Consider the following 23697-nt stretch of genomic DNA (forward strand, 5'->3'; position numbering starts at 1 on the left):
CAGAATAATACACACGCGTGCGAGCAACCGCAATGCGTATGTTCGTTACCATATTACATTATTATATTGTATATTGTACGTACAAACCCATGAATACGTACACCGGTAAATGGCATATACCAATACCTTGGTAGTTGGATGTTAATTAGTTGGGCCCGTGCGGATATTATTATTCAGTCTCGCGGTAGGTGTATGCGTACGTCATGCGTTACCAGTTAGTACACCGCCACCGTGCGTCGTCGCGTGTCGCAAACAAATGCCTCGTCCGTGTACACGCTATACTAAATTCGTGTCCAGTTAACTTATTGTATACTTATACATGTAACTTTTAAATCATAATAATATTGGGTATACACGTACGTCTGCCATTTAAAAGCTGTCGTATATATGAATATTGAAGTATAATAGTGATAATATATTAGTATAACTGTGTGTCTCTGAAATAGCTATATTTTTTGGCTTTACGTGCCGCATACATTTTAATGGACTTCTAGTTGGGTAGGAGGAGGATAACATTTATTCGTAGATCGATTCAAATGTCTGGTTCAATCATTCAAATCAAATGTTCACAAACGTTTCGTAAGTATTTAAATATCATCATAATTTCTATTACTATATTATGCATATCATCTAAAATTGTGAATAAGTTACGTTTAAAAAAATCCTTGTGAATATTTATATCAAATATAATTTTTTACATAATTAAAATATTATATTTTATTTTGAATTATTCCCATACTGACAATATAATTTTACCACACAACAACCGAAAAGATATCCAATGGACTTTTAATCAACAAACTTTTATACTTCGTAATGCGTGAAAAATAATCTTTTCAATAGGTAGTTAATATTTAAAGGTAAATCATATTTTTATTTAACTGCAGTCACTGGTGAATATTTCACATACCTACATGGTATAGCATTTATATACCGATTAAAGGTACCTTCTGTTTTCTTTCTTCGATATCGTTTTACTGTCCACAAATTCGCCAAGTTCTTGGAATAATAAAACATTCGTCAGCTTGTTCCATGATAACGACCTTTGCACATACACACACACACACACATACACACATTAAACATGAACTCATTCCTGTGTTCGTTATAGGTCAACGAGTTGTAAAGCATTCGCTGACGCCGCCGCACTATTTTTTCCTACATCGACCATATGGATATATTACAAATTATAATACAATACAAACGCGCGCATACATTATACTCGTAATATTATACGTGATGTTTGTGCGATATTGTTTTTTTCCAATATCGATTATTGTACGTACTTTTTTGTACGAGGATAGCTGGATTTATTTAGGAATTAGACCTACCGTATTATAATTAGTTAACATCTATATGGCTATGTAATGCCTCGTGACGGTCACAATATATTATGCCCGCGAGAATTATAATTTAATGTATATTTCATTCGTAGTTTATAATTTAGCCTTTGCCCTGTGCTCTTCAGATATCACTTTATTCCGTTCGCATGAAAAGAAAAAAAATAATTAAAAGTTATCATAACGATTTATAAATACATTTTATGCAATTTTATCCATGAAAATGTGTACTTATGAATAAGGCCGTTTAAAATTATGACGTGAACAGGTCACGTGAATAAATATAAATTAAAGTTATAATTTTATTACATCGTATGTTAAAATCATCTGATGCTACCAAAACAAGTAACCAATAAATTTTCTAACGAATAATCGGTCCCCATCGTTTTTATAATAAACCGTCCAACAGAATTATTTATTTATATAATTAATTATTTATATATATATATATATATATATATATATGTTTTGAACATATTATGTTCACTGAATTTAAAATATTGATTTATGAATATCTATATTAAATATAAATAATACTCATACTGACCGATCATCACGTACAATATAATTAATAATAACGTCTTATTATTTTCCAGAAATCGCATCAAGATGCATATTGAGGTTAGCGTCGCGTTGAACTTTGTGATCTCGTACCTATACAACAAACTACCTAGACGTCGAGTGAACATTTTTGGCGAAGAATTAGAAAAATGTCTAACCGAGAAATTCGCTGGTCATTGGTACCCAGAGAAGCCGTACCGTGGTTCAGCGTATCGGTGTATTAAAACGGGATCGCCGATTGATCCGGTGTTCGAGAAGGCATCCCGCGAAAGCGGTGTAGCCATCCAAGACGTTTTGGAGAATTTGCCGCAAGACTTAGCTGTTTGGGTGGACCCAGGTGAAGTGAGCTACCGCATTGGTGAGAAAGGAGCCGTGAAAATCTTGTACAACGAGAACAGTGGTGGTCTCCAGTTTGACACCCACGACGACAGAACCGCTGACAGAGAGGTACGTTTGCGTTAATTTTTCTATTCTTTCCCTTTTTTTTTATACTTGAAATAACTTAAATATTATCTCAGGAGTGAATTCGGAGATTGAAGTGTCACTGTATATATGATTTGTGTTTAAACAGGGTCCAAGCTCATAAACTGTTATAATGCATTAGATACGTAATATTATGTTTATAAGAGTACTCAAGTGTAGAACTACAGCAGAGGTGGTGAAATGAAAATATATTAAAAAATAAAAATAATTTATTTTCGTGATGGAAAATTAAAGTCCACGGGGAATTTATCCACGTCATATATATATATATATATATATATATATATAATACATAACATATCATACTACAGTACTCGCAGAAATGCTATAAATGAAAGTTTAAAATTATTTGAGTGCAGCCATTATATGAGTGTGCGTGCGCACGCGTGCGTATATGTGTATATACATATGTGTATGCTGTGTATACGCGTAATACAGGAAAACAACAATGCGATCGAAGTTAAAACGTTCAATCCCTTTTGCTCATATATTATATGTGTTGTATTATTTGGTTACAAGATTGTTGTGTTTCCGAAATAAAACTATAAATGCATGTTTAATTTGTAATCGTATTTGGATGCAACTGAACGGGAGAGTTATTTTGTTTCATATAGATATAGATGTACGCATATATATATAGCGTATCCAAATACTTAATGTAGAAACGACCTTATATATCTTCTTCTACTTAATTTTCCTCTTCTATATATCTTTGGGTTGAAAATCATCATGGCTATAAGGTCTTTGTTTTTGACTGTATTGAATAGTTCCTTAATATTGCATTGGAACCACTCTTCTAAATTTTGCAACCCGTTTATTCTGGTTCTTCCCTTGCTCCTCTTAGCACAAATGTTTTCCTGTATTAATAAATGTAAGAGTTGATATTTCTTACCCCCCCCCCCCCTAACATGTGTTCAAAATATTGCAGCTTTCTAGATTTTATATTGTTTATCACCTCTAATTTTTTGCTTATTCTTCTCAAAGCTTTTGCGTTTATAACATTATTAATCCAAAATATGTTATGAATTCTACGGAAACACCACATCTCAAATGCTTATAATTTTTTAATATTTGTTTTCTATGGTGCCCAAGTTTACATCCCGTACAACAGGGTAGAATATACGTAGCATTTCAATATCCTAGTTCTTAAATCCAAAGGTAGATCTCGGTTTGAAAAACTTTTTTTTTAGCTTAGAGAATGTTGATCTAACAATTTCAATTCGACATTTGATCTCTTTCGAGTTATCCCCGTTGCTATTAATCCATGTTCCAAGATACTTATATGAGTATAATCTTTCTATTATGGCGTTGTTCATGATTAATTTAGATTAATCATTACGATTGTCTATTTGATCTTTTGTTATTAACATGAATTTAGTTTTTTTACCATTCATCTCAAGTCTATATATGTTGCATGCATATTGAGCCTATTCATTTTTCTTTGCAGATGAGCTATGGTACCCGCCAGAATGACTATGTCATCAGCATATCTTAAGTTGTTGACGAATTTCCCATTTACTTTAATACCAATATGTTCATGGAGGATAGCATAGCTTCTTCAGATATTGCTTCACTGTAAATATTGAATGATAGAGGAGATAAAACAAAATCTTTTCTAACTCCTTGTTGAATTTGTATTTCATCTGAGAACTCATCGTCCACTTTAACTCTGGTAGTTTGGTTCCAATAGAGAATTGAAATTATTCTTATATCATGGCTGTCAATATTTTTATTAATTAATATGTTAATTAATTTGTCATGTTGTACGTTATCAAATGCTTTGGTAAAATCTATAAAACAAGTAAAAATATTTTTATTTATATTTAAGGACCTTTACATAGGGGTATGTATATCGAATAATGCTTCTCTGGTCTACATTCATTGTTTAAACCCAAATTGATTCTCCTTTATTTCATTTTCCAATTTAGCGCATATTCTTCCGCGTATGATCTTTAAAAATAATTTCAAAGTATAACTCATAAGAGCTATTGTACTATAGTCTGAACATTTTTTTAGGTTATTTTTCTTAGGAAATGTAATAAAAGTTGAGTTTAACCATACTTCTTCTGGAATATTTCTTGATGCATATATTGTATTGAATAAATCAACTAGCATATCTAATCTATCATCATCAAGCAGTTTTAACAATTCAGAAGGTACTTCATTAGGGCCTTTTATATAATACTACTACCCAAACTTTCTTTATATTTTATTTCTCTATACATACAAATAACATGGTGGGTTTATAAGTTGTGCGAGAAGTGGCAATCCGTCGATATGACAAGGGCCACTTTTATTCTCAGAAAACGTCGTTGCTTAATTTTAATTATTAAATAGCTTTATATTCGATGTAATAAAGCTTTTATAAACGTATTGTGTAAATATAATGTAAATGACTAATGATCACTTTGGTTAGTTGACTTCAAATGTGAGGAATATATTCGAGAAATGACCTTTTTGTAAAGGTCTTTCATTCAAATCAAGATTGGGTCTCGTAATTGGTCGTTAACCTAAAATCGACTTAAGGCAACATTATATTACATTGATTGAAGTTTTGTGTGGCTAAAAATGTATAAGTTTAATTAATGATTGCTGTGTTTTGTATAGGTCATCAAAACGTTTAACCCTGAAGCTCAATGCTTCCGGCCCATCGACTCGGTTGCGTCCAGCCTAAGTTCATTAAGCATTTCACCACCGGACAAGTGTTCGGCAGGTTCTCCGCCTCTGGGCAGTGGTTCCAACAATTCATCTCCGACTCATCTCCATCACCACCTCCAACAACAGCAGCAACAACAGCATAATCCGTTGTTGTTCACCAAGCCGTGCGTAGGTGGTAGCAGCAGTAGCAGCAGCAGCAGCAGCAGCAGCAGCAGCAGCAGTAGCAGCAGCAGCAGTAGCAGTAGCAGCACGATTAACGGCTGCAGCAGTCAGCAACCAGCTCAGCAACAGCAGCAACCACGGAGTCCGAACGATTGCGGCCCAGCCGCAGTGGTGGCGGCCACGGGCGGCAGCGCTTACGTGCCGTGCCGGCAGCCGTCCGCGCCGCTGACGTTCACCACGGCTTCATTCGCACAGACCAAGTTCGGCAGCACCAAACTTAAGTCCAACAACAAGCGAGCTAACAGGTTTCTGTTGACTGAATTTCTAAACAAGTAGGCGGAAACGTTTTGATTATAGGGCGATGGTATGCGTGTAGAGGGATGCTCGGACAGTGCGTGGATATTTTATGCATTCGATTGATGACGATGTGTATGAGAGCGTAAAAGGGTTAAGTGTGCGTTAGTGCAGCGTGAATAAACGGGGGTTATACCAGGTCGCGGTCATCGTGGAATAGTTGGCTAGCGAGCCAAAAACGAGAGAACCACCGTCGCCGTTTCAGAATACAGTCCGACCGAAATAGATGCAACGATCAACATTTGTTCTACTCGTCGAAACGTCCTGTACATACAAGCTAGCTGCAGTCTTATTATGTGCACAGAATCAGTGCAGTTTGCTTGCGTGTGTGTGTGCGTGCGTTTAAGCGAGAGTATGTGTATAGCTATTACGACCGTGTGCACGCATATGAGCGTACCGTTTTTCTTTTAGAGGTCACGTAAACCGTCCGTCCATTGCGAAACTACGTCATTACATGTATGTACGTACCTACGCGACTGCGAAAGGTGTCAAATTAACCGCAATCGTAACGACAAATACGTTTAATTATGACAGATGGCACACCAAAAGCTTGCCGATGTTTATTTTTTTTTATTTTTTGGTTATTAAACCGTCAATACACGCTGTTGGAGACATCTGTGTCATCTGTGTGACTTGGGATAGTCCAGTGAGGTTCAACTTTTTTTGACTATCGAACGATTGAGAACTTTATACCTTTTTGGCCGAACGATTGAGAACACTTAAAATTAACAAAAAACTTACCTCTGACCCAAAAAAAAACCTAAAAAACGATACGATTGAGAACGAATTTAAGTGCAACGTTGCCATAGTTTGCCATATCATTTATTTGGCTTTTAAAAATGTAGTATACATACAATTAGTATTCTTGAAAAAGTCATAAATTAATAATTATAATCGTATACAAATAAGTGCCTAATAATATGTAATATATAATAAGAATTAAAAATTACAAATATGTAGGACTCAAAAAAATATCTAATACTTATATATGTATAAAAAAATTTTAAAATATGTAGAATTTATAAAATTTATTACTTACTAATAATATTAGGTCTCTCTAACCTCGGTTACTTCTTATAATTTTAATTTCGTTCTTTTCCATTTTAATAAATATGCTATGTAGTATGTTATATTATATTAACGAATAGTTTGTGCGACGACTGCAAAGCTTAACCGTCATTCTCTCGTATCTGGTATCTAAGTTACTATTAACATCCAGCTAATCCGATAAAAGTCCGATAAATATCAACAGATTATTGTGCTCATATTATCGATCGATTACATTTGGCAACGTTGAAAAAAAAACTCGAGCCTTCTCAATCGTATTTTACCGCTTTTTTTCCTTGATGAGCCACTTAGGTAAACAATTATCTTAGAGCGGGCCACCAGATATAAAAGTACAAATAATATCAACTTTAATTTAATAATATTATTTTATTACCCTAGTAGGTATACATGTAGTTACGTATTGAATTTGTTTTCAAATATTTTATTCACTACTGAAAAGGTTACAAATTAAGGTACATGCTGTAGGTTAATTTGATTAGTACGCTGATCAAGTGCATGGGTTATATCGTGAAATTTCTATTTGAAAATTTTTGAAAATAAGATATATAAATTTGAAAAAATCGAATTTTATAATAATTTTACTTTTTTTTAAAATAGTTTGTGTTCTTTTAAAAAAATTGTAACGGGTCACATGTGAGCCGTGTATCGCGGGTTTAGCGCCACTGTGGTAGAGAAACTAAACTGGGTGTCTAGGTCGTTCTATTTTATCCTGGCCTATTTACTTAAGAGGTTCGACAAGAAAACTCCAATCTCCCATACAATTTATTGAGCACACTGAAGATACATTATTTATTAACTTCAAAACAAAATCTTTAATTTAAATATGAATTCAAACAGATGCATCTTATAAAAATCTCATATCAAATACACCTCATCCGCCTTCTAATTTACCCATATTGATAATACTTTATTTATAAATATATGGTCGCCCTTACAGGTAATAATTTAATTTTTAATCGTTCAAAGTTACTATTTGGCCCAAAGTTATAATTTCATTATTTTCTTTTTGTTCTAACATTTTATTAAAAGCATGAACCCTGAAACATAACATATACATTAATTATTCGATACAAATAGAGAAAATTAAATATATTTATCCCCGTTATATTAATATTGAAAATCCGTTTAAAACAATTAAAATGTCGTTACAATATAAATTATTTTTTAAATTTTTTTTTGTGCTATGTGAAAAAGCATGAAAATCTAACCCATCGCACTGTGGTCTGTTACGTGTGTGCACAACATAATATAATATGTAGCATTAAAGCCTATACAATACGTACTACAAATTATTTTTTACGTTGCGTTACGACTACATAGCATATGCGGGAAAACGGTACAGGTGTTCGCGGATTGAATATGTTGCGCGAACTTTGTAATGTACACATGTTACACACATTTTCGTAGTAACCTATATTAAATTATACTATCGACGGACAGCGAATAGTTTTTTCGAGGGTTTTTTATACCACGACGTGCGCAAGGCTAACCTATCGATCCATCGCATTTATCACGCAGGAATTCTCCGAGAATATCAATCAATAAAATCATTCGCGAGCGCGTAAACGAGAAATAATTAAGAATATTCACGATCTCGATACACGTCGTGTCGATAAAGAGCAAAATTTCAGTGGTGCAAAGATAGAGGGGAGGGAGATAAAGCTATTAAAGAAATTTTGAAATCCACTAGCGACTGACAGTTGGTGAGATTTGTGAGATTGAATGAGTTCTTCCAACAGTATCGGATATATTAGATTATGCTTATAGTATATGCGTAGTGTAATAAGCGTGCATTTTGAGACACACTGACTTTGGTTCGATTGTGTGTACGAGTATTTCGCCGAAAAGCCAATGTCCCATGACTGACCGTTCATTTTGTTGCTAACAGGATGTCGCCGACCGAATTCGCCAACTATATCAAGCAGCGAGCAGCGATGCAACAGCAGCAGATGGTAGTTGGAGCTGGCGGTGGGGTAGGCCAACAGCAGCAACAACGGCCGGTGTCACCGGTGCAACACCACCGAGGAGGCAGCGGTGGCGTTGGCAGCAGTAGCATCGGTGGTGGCCAGAACGGTGATGCTGCGTCCAACTACTTCTTCCAGCAGCAGCAGCAATACAATCAGGGAGGTAGCGCAGGCTACCAAAGGCTGCGGCAGTCCAACGGTGGCTATCACCGAAACAGCGGCAACATGACCACAGCGGATTACGTGCCGCAGCAGTTGCAGTTCGCCAACGGGAGCGGCAGCAGTGGCAACGGCTGGCAGAATTATGGCGGTGACTTCGGGCACTTCGGCGGCTCACCCATGGGACCGTTGTCGCCAGCCAACTATGGCATGCAAATGCAATCGGCCACGGCTCCAGTAGTCCAACAGCAGCAGCAATTTCAACAGCAGCAAAAGATGGACAGCAGCTTTAACAATATGGGACTGGGCTCGTCGTCGTCATCGTCGTCGTACAGATCTAGCCCTTACCAACACTTGTTGGTGGCCAATTGATCGGTGCGGCGATTACGAGACGTTAGAGAGCGCCCACTTCTGCTTCAATCCCCTCTCTCTAACTTAATTTGCCTCCGAACCCCCCTAACACCATCGTTTTACGGTCGACAAGCGCGCCCCCACCACCCTTCATCCGCCCACCTTGTTATTATTGTTATTATATACACCCACATAATATATATGTGTATACATATAATATATGTATTCGTCAGTATGAATATATTATATATATGTTATGTACATGTAAGAAATCCCTTCTGCGCGCCTTCCCCTCTTTTTTTCCAGGAATCACTAAAGATATATTTTCTACCTCTTTCTCTTCATTTTACATATTCTCTATACTTATAGATATTTACATATGATATAATATCGTCACGTAGATCCGGGCTTTAGATACCTTTTCTTGCCCACCACGATCATCATCTCAAGATGATATTAAAGCATGTTCGATGGTTTCTGTGCATAATATATACTTATATTAATTCTCTTTTTTGACGAAATTTTAAATATTACATTTTGTCCGAACTCGACTATCACAATACTCACCGTGTTGTATGTAGCGACTACTGTGCGGACACAATGAAATGTTTAATTTTCTTTGAAAAACCAAAAAATTTATATCTATACATATTTAATAACAGAAAATTATTGAAATAACATTTACTTTGATATAATATGTATATATACGTGATTCATCACCGCAAGTATTATTATTAGTTTTTTTTTTACACTATTTTTTCTTTTCTTATTTTCGACTAAAACTTTTTAATATTTTTAAATTAATGCATATATAAATTTATTTTTTTTAAGCAATTTATGACTTATCATACAGACTTAATGAGACGTTTTTTAAAACAAAATATTTTTACCAATGAGAGGATTAGACCTTAATTTATATAATAAATAATAAAAATAATGCGTATAGAATCCGACGATAATAATTAAAGATACTTTACGGTTAGGTTAACGATATTTATATACTTATTACTCGTATACTATAAACAAATACATTTGATAAAAATTTAATTTATCCATTACATTAACATGTTTTGATTAAGAAATAAGTGTTATATGATCAGAAAAAAACAATTATAAATGCAAAAATTAAAAAAAAAAAAATGTTTTTTTATAAAATCAATTTTAAAGTAAAAATATTTATAAATGTAGAATCTCCCAACCTATATCCCTTTTTCCTTTAATCATCACTTTTTTTTTCGATTTGCATGCTCTTACATAATAATAATAATCATTTCTAAAACTGGAACAATCTAATCGCAATAAACCATAAAATAGATATATTTTAAAAATAAATAGTTATAATATAATATAATTGGCCTAGTAAATACGTAAAATAAAATAGAATAAAGTGTATTGTTTAAATGTCATTTTGTAGAAATGTAGTAAATTTATTATGACAATATTAAGAAAATTAAAAATAAATAAAAATTGTTATACTGGAAAATTTATCGATGGATCTCGCCAGTCATAAACTTGTACTTGCATTTTGCAATATAAATCGAGGTTTACTTAAAAAAATCATTATAATTATTTTATCATATAATATATATATATTATACAATTTTAATTGCATGCAATTTTTTTTTTTTAATTTTTAAAGCTTTAAATTAAAAATTTTATTTAGTAAATGTTTTATTATAATTTTTTAACTTATTTGGTATTTTTTTACTCTTTATATACATATGAAAGTTATGAAATACTTGGGTTTTTTTTTAGAGTTAGAAACTATTATTTTTAAGTAGTGAAATTATCGTCTTAGTAAGTTGTCTTTTTTTATTTAATTATTATATTTATAATATAGGTATATAAATATATATAAATATAGTATATACATAATATATTTTTTTTGTGATTAAAATTTAAGCCGTAGGGCATTCTACTAAAAATGTAACCTACTTGCATATATATATATATATATATATATACATATATGAAAAAATTGCAATTTTTTTAACAAGCATATCGAGCGAGATGTTCGTTTGACGTGCAACAAACTTTTCGTGTTGCAATCACCTAATAAATATATGTTATTATGTACGCTAACAACGTTATTATGTAATAATATATTATATTATATTTTAAGGCGTTTATTATTATAATAGTAATATTTTTTGTCTGTTACCCAATATATCGCAGTGTACCTATATATGCAGGTCCGTACTGGCTGCTCTTATGGGGCGGTTACCAAAATATTTAATGGCGCCAAAATTTTTGTTATTTAATCCTTCAGGTTATCTATAATCCAATATATTACAGCTTAAAGAATCATAATTTAGGTTTAACACGCATCTTCACAAAAATATAAACGTTTTTCAATGATGTTTTACTGAAGACCATCGGGTTATTACTTGTTAATGAGAAACAATGAATATCTCTCCAAAATATTTATGCAGCCGTAATTTTCATGGACGCATCGAGCATCTGCCCGGTTTCCCAGTGGGCCAGTACGGGCCTATATATATGTATAAACACTTAAATATTCCACACTCCCTCTCACGACCGACTATAAAATAATAATAGTTTAAAGCGTTTTTTTGGTGTCTCACTGTCTTCCACAGTAAATATCTCAATCGGTATATAAAAAAAATCGTCCCACAGCTTTCCCCAAAAAAATTAATTTATATATATATATATATGTTTTAAAAAAAAACTTAAGAAATTATTATGTAAAAATAGTACATTTAAAATAAATAATATGAAAATAAAACAAAGACTGTATACGATGTGTAAACCGTAATTTTAGATGACAGACTTTTGTAGTGTATAAGAAAGCCTAAAATAATAATAATAATAATAAGCGACTGACAATTTCCCCTCGGAAGTATGTGTTGTTTTTTCGTTTAACACTTTTTATGAATTATACATAGTTTTCGATGATTTTTCTACATTAGTTTTCAAACATTATCGATGTATAAATTCGCATTTCTATACTTAATGTTAATGTTACAATAATACATATGTATCCTGTGAACATACAAACCTCGCGTGGCCGTGATAAAACATACAGTGCCTGGGGTGGAACGTTAAAAATTCGTTGAAGTAAAATCTACCATTACGGACCCGATAAAAGAAGTTGACAGTTTTGTTTTCCTATAATAATTTCCGACTGACGAATGAACCATTATTGTTTTTAAACCGGTTGATCATCGGTACCTACTCGTATTTAAGGAAATGAATTATTGTAATATTGTTATTTAACTATTGTAGTGAAATATTTTTAATAATGTAATAATTAATTTTCATAGTTTGGCAGATAATACAGTTTTGTTCATCTATTTGAAATAGTATAATATACTGTAATATTTATAAATCATTACATTTTTGCACAAAAAATAATCGGTCTACACATTTTGATTTATTACTTTCAAATTCAATAATACCAAGTACATATTTTCGATTTCAAATTACAATACAAATATCTTCCATATAAACCATATACATCATTATTCGATAGTTTAATTTGTCAACAAATCCGTACGGTTTATTCGATTCTCCCTCAACACAATGCAAATCATATATTGGTCATCATAACAACGGCCCTTTACGCGCAGATCCAGCATTGGATCATCAGTACAGTCAGTTGAACTGCGCTGCTGTTCGATGCCAGTTTAATTTCCATATTGAACATTACACACGGATAGTTTAATTGTTTACAAGTGAGATAAAAATTAATAACATTTTTGTGTACTCGTGATCGAGAATGATGTTATTGTATAATAATTACGATGAAGTTGGGACAGCTTTCCTTTTTTTTTTTAATATTTTTGTACGCAAAACAAATTAATAATAATCTAAGATAGAAGTATACATGAGTCAATGCACCGCAAATGAATACATTAATGTTATGATAAATTATATATAATAGGTACACATTGTGCGCATATAAATAGGACGATGATTATATGATATACATTGTAATGTAATATTTACCAATCTTTGTATTGTTTTAAAGTTCAAAGCATATAAATTGATATTACTACATAAGTGGTTAATAAAATGCTTATATTTTTTTGACAGAAAAGAAACTGAATCATTTTTTTATCATTATATTATTATAACTAATATTAAATAAACGCGATATATATATATATATATGTATAAGTATTGGAGTATATTTAAAATAATACGTGTAGACATTTTCACTCTATTTTTTCTATTTTTAATCATATCAGAAAGAAAAATTGTTTTTGAATCTTTAAAAATCATTTAGACTTATTTAATAATATTTATACATATATGTTATTATATTATATAAAAACGTAATATTTATTGTACATAATTTTCGAGTAAATTATGTTAAAATTATTTGTTAAACTTTGGTGTTGACCAAATTCTCGGTGTTACAAGTTACCTAAATAGTGTAAAGAAAAGATAACTGTTGAAATTAAACAATTTATGTTTCAACAGTTTATAAAATTTAGAACTTTTTTTGCTTTTTTGATATATTTAATATATATTATAAAAGGAAAATAAATAAAAATATGAATATATATTTACATACATATATACATATATATATATTACATATGATAAGTGTGTATTTTATGATTTTGTTTTTACATAATTATAATCTAAAATAATGGCATAATTATTTAAAATAATCTAACTATAGTTGTTTTGAACATTTTTTAATATATAATGAAATTCAATAAGAAAATTTTATTTTAATGATAATGTTTTGTTACATAAAAAAAATTAAATAAATAATATTATAAAAGAATAAAATTTGTTGTGTTTTGTTTTGTATTAATATTTGTAAATCGCTCAATACAATTTTTAACAGATTTATAATTTCTAATGTATAATAACTCTAAAGTTAACAAGAAATAAATGTACAATATGATGAAAGGTGAATTACATGTCATCAATTATTATTGAAGTATCTAAATATATTACAATGTAAACTAATTGAATATCAGTAAAACAATGAAATAATTTTTAATTATAACACAGAATGTATGAATATAACACAAATATTATCCATTTACAATAAAAGACTAAGAGCCTATTAGTAAGCAGATAACTTAAAATTATTACTGGATATAATAATAATAAAAAAAAATTAAAAAAAAAATGGATTTAATTTAACCCAATTAGGTATAGACAGTCTTAACATAACATTAATATAAAAAATATAACTTATATTTGTACATTAAAAGTAAGGTACATCAAACTGATTTTCCACTTTTTTCACTAGATGAGCCTCATTGATTAGCTAAGCTATAAAAAAAAAAAAAAAAAAAAAAAATGAAATGAAATAAAAATACTCAATTAAATAAGACAAATCTCATATATGTAACAATAAGTTAAAATATAGAAAACCTTGGTTAGTTATAATTTTAATTAATTTGAGCAGATTACTTACAATTAAGAAAACTCATAGTAATCAATTTATCAATCTTTACTAGGCTATATCACTCCCAAATCAAATCTACATAACACTTGTTCTAATCCTATTATTTACTATATTATAAATTATATCAACTTTAGAGGCTTCCTGATCAAGATATTATGTATATTGTTTCTAACCATATTTATATAAATTTGAAACTATAATACAACTGCTTTGTTGCAATATCTTTTATGACAAAAGCAAAATAAATACTGATAAAATATTGAATTACATGAATGGATATACTTATCATTAAGTCAAAGATTCATCTAATAAGGTAAATTGTAATTGAAATACTAAATAATTTATAAGAAGTCATTGTGAAATTAAAGAAACAGAAATTGTTAACATCAATGAAACCTGTTAACTTAACAGAAACTTAGTACTGTGTTACCCCACTTCTTTTACTCATGGAACCTATGTAGACACTTAATTATTTTGAGAAACCTCTATTTTTTTCCATAACTATACTATTGCAGATATATTTTTAAAAACTCAAATGAGTGGGCAGCTCGACATTTATTTTTCACAATTTCAACATGAAACCCTTGGCAATGGTCAAAGGAAAATACAGATCTAGTAAAATGTACTCTTGAAATTTCTATATTCATTATATAAATGAAAATAAATATTATAAAAAATTAAAAAAAAGATCAATAAAAAAAATAAGTAAAAATAAAAAAAAATATATGTTAATATTTAGTTAAAACAAAAGTTTATTTAGATTATGGAGTATCAGTTTATCCCATGATGTTTCAAAAGCCAAAATGAATTTGAAAATATTGAACATAGTATAAATATAAAATTAGAATCAAAGAATAATCATAAGATTATTTTACACCAAGATAGTTATTAACTAAAAATTATTTCCTTTTTTCTTTATAGATGACAATACTTGGGTAGTAAATTTCACAAAATTTCTCAATTAATTTATTCAATAGTTAATTACAAATAAGCCAGATAATTTAATAAATATTTAATAAATAAGTATTGAAGAAAACAAATGTTGGTAAAATTTTACTTATATTTACCAATATAGAAAGAACTTTTAATCCCATTTATAAAAGGTCACATTCACTTTATCTTCATTTACACATTCTGGTTCATGATCATTTGAGTAGTCAGATTCTGAAAATAATTCAGTGTCAACTGAATTAAAATGTGGCAATGTCGATGGACCTGGTTCTTGAAATGACATCAGTCTACAACTAGATACACTTTCATTCACTGGGATTATATCTTCTTGACGTTGTAATAAAACACTCAACTTTTCATCATCACATTCAGATTCTTCACCATCAAATTCTACAGGTATATCCATAATAATACCATCTCCATAATCTATAATCTCATCAGATTCTGATTTAGGTTCTGGTTCTTTTTTTATTCCCAAACTATTTAATGCTCCATTTCGCTGTTTTAAATGTTGTAAAAATTCATTATAATCATTGAAATCAGTCAAACATTTTTTGCAATATAATAATGAAATTGATCTACATACTTCACCTGTATCGATTAAATGCTGTTCAAATATAGTTAATGAGTAAAATGTACTACCACAGTTATTACACAAAAAATTGTAATCCTCAATATCTTTTCTTATAATCGGATCACAATATAAATGGTTACCTTGTGCTTTAATAATAGGAATTAATTTTGGACAGAATAAGTTTAACCGATGAATATGTATAGAATCAAAATTAAATTCACAGTTATCTTCATTATCATTCTCACAAGATTTCAATTTTTTTTCAACTATTACTTTTTCATTAGGTCCCATAGCATATTTCATTTTCAGCTGAAAATATATACAACTAGAATTTGCATGTAAAAGAGAAGCACTTTGATCATCACTTTTAAAATTGCAATTAACACAAATATCTATTTCTTTGCCTTTATAAAACTTTTTTTTAAACGATTTACAAAATAAGAAATGGCATCTAAATTGTTTTGGAGTAACATCATCAAAAATTGCTTTGCAAATTACACATCCAAAATGTTTTAATGGCAATTTTTTATTAATTATCATAGTATTTGTACATTTATCAATATGTTCATCAAAATATTCAATGGCATAATTTAGATCACATATAGGGCATAATTTTATTCCATTTTCTTTTTGAGCTAGTACTTTATTATGCTTTTTTGCTGAGTGTTCAACGTATTCCATAACTGAAAAACATTCATAATTACAAACTTTACAATTATAACTATCTTTTGCATCCATATAAATATAATTTGTATGCATAATTGAACTAGCTTCAGTTGTATCAATTTTGGCAACACATTTATCAAGTTCATCTTTTAAGCATTTATTAAGATTTTCAAATCTAGGATTATTGTTTTTAAAATCAGTACTGATTTCCAAGTGCATCATGCTAATTGTTGCAGAATGTTTAATAATTTTATGTAATGCAAAATCAGTCATCGATGTAAATTTTTTAGAACAACAAGCCATGAGTTCTGATAAATCTTGATGTTTATGTTCTGTATTTATAAGTATTTTTGAACTATTTAAAACTTCAAAACATGTATAACATACAGAATTATTAATTGGAAGGTCCAAATGGAAACGGTAATGTTGTAAGAATACATCCAAAGTAGGAAAAACAATGTTGCAGTTAGGTACAAGGCATGTGTATGGTCTGCTATGTTTTTTACATAATCTTATTTTCGAATTAAATTTTGATGAAACATTATTTTTGAGATTGTTAGATTTACAAAACGGACAAGTACTCTTAAATTTATTTGATGAAGGTGATAAGTTTTCTAATTCAGAAGAACCATCTGAGGAAATGATACTTGTTCTATTAGGATTATTAAGAATACTATCTTGTGGTAGGTGAAGGATCTGTTTCTTGAATCCAGTCATTGATATCTATATGCATAAAAAAAAAATAAAACATTCATTACCTACCTTTCAAACAAATATTTACATACAAATATAAAATACAAATTAATAAATTTTGAATTCAAAAACATTTTGAAACACAGTGCGAGTTATAATTAATGATTTAGAGAAAAAGTTTTACCTATATAAATACAAATAAATAAATTCAATGATAAGATAAAAATACCATAAGTATTCTATTTATTTTTTATTTATTTGGTTTATTTTATTTTATTTATTTTGAGGCGTAAGGAAAATAGCGTCCCCATCGCCCAGTGCCCTACACCGGGTGCTGCAGTAACCACCACTCTAGTCCTAATTGATTGCAATGATCTGGTTCTCCAATTCGGAGGTTGAGCATTGGGCTAACGACCATACCCTATATAAAACCATTTGTTCAGGAACCAAATAATAATATACCTCGAATAGTGGAGCTTGGAATAACAAGATTGGAAACTGGGAAATGACCATACATATCGCAACATGGAGTGTACGAACACTTTTTAAAACTAGATCAATGAATTTCATGGTGCGAGAAATAGAAAGACACAAAATTAAATTGTTAGCATTGCGGAAGATTAGATAGAGTGATACAGGGTCAATAAACACTAGCAATATCACAATATTGTATGGGAAATGTAACAATCAATGACAGTTTGGAACAGGCTTTGCGGTCCATAAGAGCCTGGTACCAACTATAAAATAATTTAGAGATATCAACTTGAATTATTCTGTAATGATAATTAGAGCCCAATGGTTTGATGTTAGTCTTATAAGCATCCATTGCATCCACTGAGGATAAACCATAAGAGAAAAAGGAATCTTTTATGAAGATTTAGAGAGTACTATAAATACACTACCTAACAATAATATACATATACTACCGAGAAACCTAAATGCCAAGATAGGAAAGGAGAGAACATTGAAACCAACAATCGGTTCGCATAGTCTACAACAAATGATAATGGGCTTAGACTTATTGACCTAGTAACAGGGAAAGGTCTTATAATAAAAAGTACTATGTTTCCCCATAAAAATATCCATGAGGGAACTTGTAGGTCACCTAATGGGAGATATATGAATCAAATTAATCATGTATTAATAAATTTGAGATTTAGCAATAGCATATAAGATATAAGAATGGTTAGAGGAGCGGACTGCGACTCTAATCAATACCTAGTAAAATTCAAAATAAAACTAAAATTAAAAAAGAAAGAAAAGAGGAAACAACTCTAGTCAACTATGATATTTCCAAACTGGGAGATCAAATACTTAAACGCTTTTAAGGATGAGTTGCGCAGTCAAATTGGCAAGATAAATCTTAGTATAATGAACACAGTAGACAATAGTTGGAAAGCTATACAAATCATGATCAAGTTAGTTAGTAATAGGTACTAAAAAGAGAAATCCCAGTAACCCATGGTTTAATAAAGTATGTGAAATAGCTCTAAACAAAAGGAAAAACGCTAGAAATACACGGTTAAATGAATCTTCAAATGAAGAGAAAGAAAAAGGATACAAAAAATCTTAAAAGGACGCGAATAAAATCTTTATAAATGAAAAATGGAGATATACACAAGACATATTAAAAGATTTGAATCAAAACCATCGAGATAACAGCACTTTATTTGATTAAATGGAATTTAGGGTGAGATTTTAAAAGCACTAAATAATAAAACAATCATGAATATACATAAGCTAATGGAGCACATTTGGGAAGACAAGATAATAACACAAGATTAGAATTTAGTATTAATGTGCCTATTACATAAAAAAGGAGATCTACTTCACTGCAATAGCTATAAAAGTATTGCATTGCTAAATGTTAGCTACAAGATTTTAGCGTACTGCATTCTAGATAGGATCAAACCTCGCACAAAAGAGCTACTGGGAGATTACCAATGTGGTTTAAGACAGAATAGGTCAACCACGGATCAGATTTTCAACTTAGACAAATTTTTCAAAAAGCATGGGAGTTCGATAAAAATCTATGCGTATTATTTGTAGACTTTAAGAAGGCCTATAACTCGATCCATAGACCTAGTCTTATAAATATAATGAAAGAATTTAGTTTCCCAATAAATTAGTAAACGTAAATTAAGCTACTCTAAAATATACAGAGATTAAAGTGAATACAGCAAAAAAAACTTCAGAACCGGTCAGAATAACAACAGGATTGAGATAAGGGGATGCATTCTCATCCATTCTCTTTAACTTAATACAGGAGGTCGTCAGAGAAGCAAAAATCATACAAAAAGTATATACTTGGAGGGCTGGTCTTAAAGGACCCAATAAAAAAAATTAATTTCAAATTAAAAATGTATCAACAGTTATATATAAAATCAATAAAACCTCCACTGAATATAAAAAAAAGGAAGGTATACATTAGGAAAAATTGGTTGTTTTAAATAGATAAAATGTATTTTAATAAGGGAGATTATTTAAAAAGTATTACTATTAGACATTAATTGCCTATATGTTAAGAAATATAAATACTTTGGTTATTAATTAGTATTATCTAAAATGTATTAAATAAGATACTATTTTTAAAATCAGTTAGCACACTTAAAATATTATAAAATTATTTTTTTTTATTTCTGTGTATGTGTAATTATTCTAGAATTGAACAATGTAAATGTTATTTTGAGTGTTTAATATTTCGAAGAATAAAATACTCAAATGTCTATTAACCATTTACTAATTTTGGTTTTAATTATTTGCTTTATTATGCATAAAAAAGTTGCTGGACATAAGAAGTTTAAAGTTTTTTAGTTTATAATTAGCTAATTATTAGGTAATTATGGTAATAATGGGTAATAATGGTAATTATAGGTAATAATGAAATGAGATATTTTCCATTATCACTATGCTCATTACGTCCTCATTACATACTGTCCTAATACTGATGTAAATAGGATATACTAGTTCTCATGCGAAAAAGATGCAGTTTCACATATGACAAATTACTTCTGAACTAAGTGAAATCCTTTATAAATGATAGTCAGCAATTTTAAAATTATTTAAAATAAATATTATAGAATTTGTTTAATGACCCACACATTCCTCTAATGAAAACTAGTATAGTGGTATGTAGATAATTGAAAAATCTTGATTGACGAGATATGAGCTATAGCAAATATCCTTTTAAAATGTTTTTAATTTAAATTTAAAATATTTTCATTAAATTGAATTATAAATATAATAACTTACACTCTTATAAAGAAAATCTGAGACTTCTGTACACTTTTTTGCCGTTTCAGCAAAATCTTGTAAATCAACGACAAAATCATAGCATTTTCGACATAAGAATGTTGATTTTCCATCATTCATTGATATCTAAAAATAAATCTTTATTTTAATAAACTTAAGTTACTTACATTAAAATTAGGTTTAACAAAGTATTTTTTTTTTTTTTTAACTAACATTTACCATTGTTTTAAATATATTACATTTAAATTAAAAATATTTAATTTATCGTACATTTTACAGTCACATTTTCTAATCCCAATAGGAGTAACAATGATATACTCCATAATAATAATCAAGATATATTGTTTATATATTTTGTTTGCATGGTAGACCATGCAAATAATAGTTTTTGTCATATGTGGTCTACCATGCATGTTTCAATATGTTATACGCAGTCTACCACAAACTTGTCATCTATATATATTTTAGGTCATTCCTATTGATTTGACAGTGATTAAGTATTATCTTAACAATTTAACTTCAATAATAAATTCTAGTAATATTAGTGACTATAATCATAATACATGCAAATATATGTTTAATGAAAAACTAATGATTGGATTTTGGTGCTTTTGAGTTTGTTTTTTATGTATTACTAGACATGCTTCCTGAAGTATAAATGTACTTAAAGTATAGATTATTCTCAAATAAACTTTTTCAAGATTTATGGGAAGATAATCATTTTTACACTAATTTTAACTTAATTCTGGTAACATAAAGGTTCTATCAAGAAGTATTGTATTAACAAACAATTTTTTTAATATGTAAAAAAATAATACTAGAGGTAATCTGGTTTCTAAATTAGATTTATCTTTAATTCACAATTGCCAATTGGCCAATTACAAACAACTTTCATCCATTGGTTTACTAATCATACAGTAACATCAAAAAAATTGAATTGAATTTTTGATATTTATAGTATATTTAAATCTGTGCCCTTGGTAGAAACCACTGATATTATTAAAACAACAAATTGTAAGTGTGGGCTTATTACAGTATAGTGCTGTGTTTATAGAATATTTTTACCTTATTACACTAACTTAATATATATAAACATGCATAGTCAAAAACGTAAACCTCGGGAAATAAGCTATTAATAAAAAATAATTAACTATAAATGTATATTTGCCAATATGAAGCTTTCAATATTCCACGTTTACTTTTGTAATATACCCATATTATTCAATGATATAACAATTTAAACTAATGGCTCTTTTAAAAATTGCTTCACAGTTTTTAAAAACATTCAATAGAACATAGAACATACACTCAAGACTCAAAAAGAAACCAACCAAGTAATTTATACTTTCTTGACCATCTATAAATATATAAACTTTATTATATTTCACTTATCATTAGGAGAAATTAGTATATAAAGTTATAATACATGTCCCTCTAAAATGTAATTGTTAAGGACCAGATGCACTAGTATTGAAGAACTCAAACATAATCCAACAAGCAGGCCTCAAATAGTAAATAAAAAATATTGACATATTATAACTCAAATATATCACAGCTTCAATAATTTTGAGAATAACGTTTCGCTACAACGGGAATAATAATAAAGAATAAATGTTATAAGTGGCTACATCATGAAAATAGCTTGCGCGAGGAGAAACGAATAATACTTTAATACGACTTTTACTTGAAAAAAACGTTCGATGTCACTGACTAAGGTCCCGCTGTTATCTAAAGAGTCAGAGTAAATGTTGATGCTTGTTGTATCAAAATCTTTTAAACAAAGGCGACAGGCACTGAAAACGTCGATTTCCCTTAAGCGTCCTAACATCTTCACGAAATTAATGAGAAAAAATGAAAACACAACAAAACTGTCACTCGCGGACCGAACTGACACAACGACGAGGAAACTCACGACCGGACAAATAACGTATGCTACTAAACGATTATGAAAACAAAAGCGTCGCGTCCATCAGTTGGGCACGAGACGATCCCTTGAGTTACCAATGTTTTCAGTGTTGTGGGCCAGCAGTTATTAGACATTTAGAAACTAACAATCAGTAAATGGTCGCCAGCCTGTATGTAGTGGTGTGGTAATAGGTGGTAATAACCACATACACGCAGTATACCACTAGTCCAAAGAAATTATAGATCCTAACTATAATCGTGGTTGAAATACAACGAGCATGTTTTGTAATTATTTTACTACTTATAAGAACCTAAAAAGAGAAAAAAAAATCTTTTAGACCATGTTTATCAACTACAATTAAAATCCCTAGACCATTACCACAATGAAATTACCAATATAATCATATACTTATTATAGATAGTTTTGCCTATAGAACAAAATCATAATAAGTATAAAATACCATTGATTTCGTCTTCATTTTCCTCCTCATCTATGATGACATTTAAATTTATGTAATCTTAATTATCCGAACCAATAAAAAACAAATAGATTTTATGAGAAAGTTATATAGTAAATGTAAATCGATAAATCATTTAAGTTGAACCTGTGCTTGATCAAATACTTTTTATCATATTGTTATAGGCCGGATCGGTTAAATTCGATTGAGTCCGTCGACACTATGTAACGTTTGTAAGTTCACACTTCGAATAAAGTAAAGGATTAAAAAAATGGTTAAGACTCGTGAACAAATTACTATTATGAGTTCGTTTATTGACCGTTCATGTACTTGGTTACAATACGACTGGTTATACGGACGGCGAGAGGCGTCCGGTTAATCCAAAAATGCTTACTTGCATTACTCCCCACATAAAGGACTAATGCCTATGCGTACATGTTATTTATACATTCATAATAATAGTAATAATAATAATAATAATATATATACTAAATACTACTCGCTTACAACAATATCAATGCAATTATTTTGTATAAAAAAATCATTGATAGTTTATAATTATATCCTATAGCCTATCTTTAAGCAAATAAAACTTTTGATGTAATTATAATTTGGTATAATAACAGATTTTTAAATAAACATAGATTTGGAAAATGTACTTATTCTATTAATTTTAAAACTACATAGATTTACAAAATGTGTA

At 29.8% G+C, this 23697-nt stretch overlaps 2 protein-coding genes across 6 annotated transcripts in view; one reads left to right on the forward strand and one right to left on the reverse strand.

Annotated features, from left to right (window-relative positions):
* LOC112683323 (protein Tob1-like) overlaps window positions 1-9777 on the forward strand; it is a 40095-nt gene extending 30318 nt beyond the window's left edge. For 3 of the 5 annotated variants that reach the window (XM_025554313.1, XM_025554314.1, XM_025554316.1), the window contains 3 exons: window positions 1937-2348; window positions 4992-5536; window positions 8515-9777. In XM_025554313.1, coding sequence (XP_025410098.1) covers window positions 1950-2348; window positions 4992-5536; window positions 8515-9121 — 1551 coding nt within the window. In that variant the 5' untranslated portion in view covers window positions 1937-1949 and the 3' untranslated portion in view covers window positions 9122-9777. Of the gene's footprint in view, window positions 1-217; window positions 580-1936; window positions 2349-4991; window positions 5537-8514 lie in introns of those variants that run through there. The other 2 variants (XM_025554311.1, XM_025554312.1) reach the window with 2 other exon arrangements.
* Window positions 9778-14088: 4311 nt separating this feature from the next.
* LOC112683340 lies at window positions 14089-22695 on the reverse strand. The gene is made up of 4 exons (XM_025554346.1): window positions 22316-22695; window positions 20632-20757; window positions 15563-17409; window positions 14089-14359 (listed from the first exon to the last, which is right to left on the reverse strand). The coding sequence occupies exons 1-3, from the start codon at window positions 22457-22459 to the stop codon at window positions 15580-15582; spliced, it is 2100 nt and encodes a 699-aa protein (XP_025410131.1). The 5' UTR covers window positions 22460-22695; the 3' UTR covers window positions 14089-14359; window positions 15563-15579.
* Between the last annotated feature and the right edge of the window lie 1002 nt (window positions 22696-23697).

This window comes from Sipha flava, unplaced genomic scaffold (genome assembly GCF_003268045.1).
Source record: "Sipha flava isolate LNK unplaced genomic scaffold, YSA_version1 224_pilon_pilon, whole genome shotgun sequence".
Taxonomy (NCBI): Eukaryota; Metazoa; Arthropoda; class Insecta; order Hemiptera; family Aphididae; genus Sipha; species Sipha flava.

Coding starts and splice junctions, on each gene's coding strand:
- LOC112683340 (XM_025554346.1), bottom strand. CDS start 22,459: ATGTTAGGACGCTTAAGGGAAATCGACGTTTTCAGTGCCTGTCGCCTT. Junction 20,758..22,315: donor ACATCGAACGTTTTTTTCAA/GTAAAAGTCGTA, acceptor ATTTATTTTTAG/ATATCAATGAATGATGGAAA. Junction 17,410..20,631: donor CAGATTTTCTTTATAAGAGT/GTAAGTTATTAT, acceptor TTATGCATATAG/ATATCAATGACTGGATTCAA.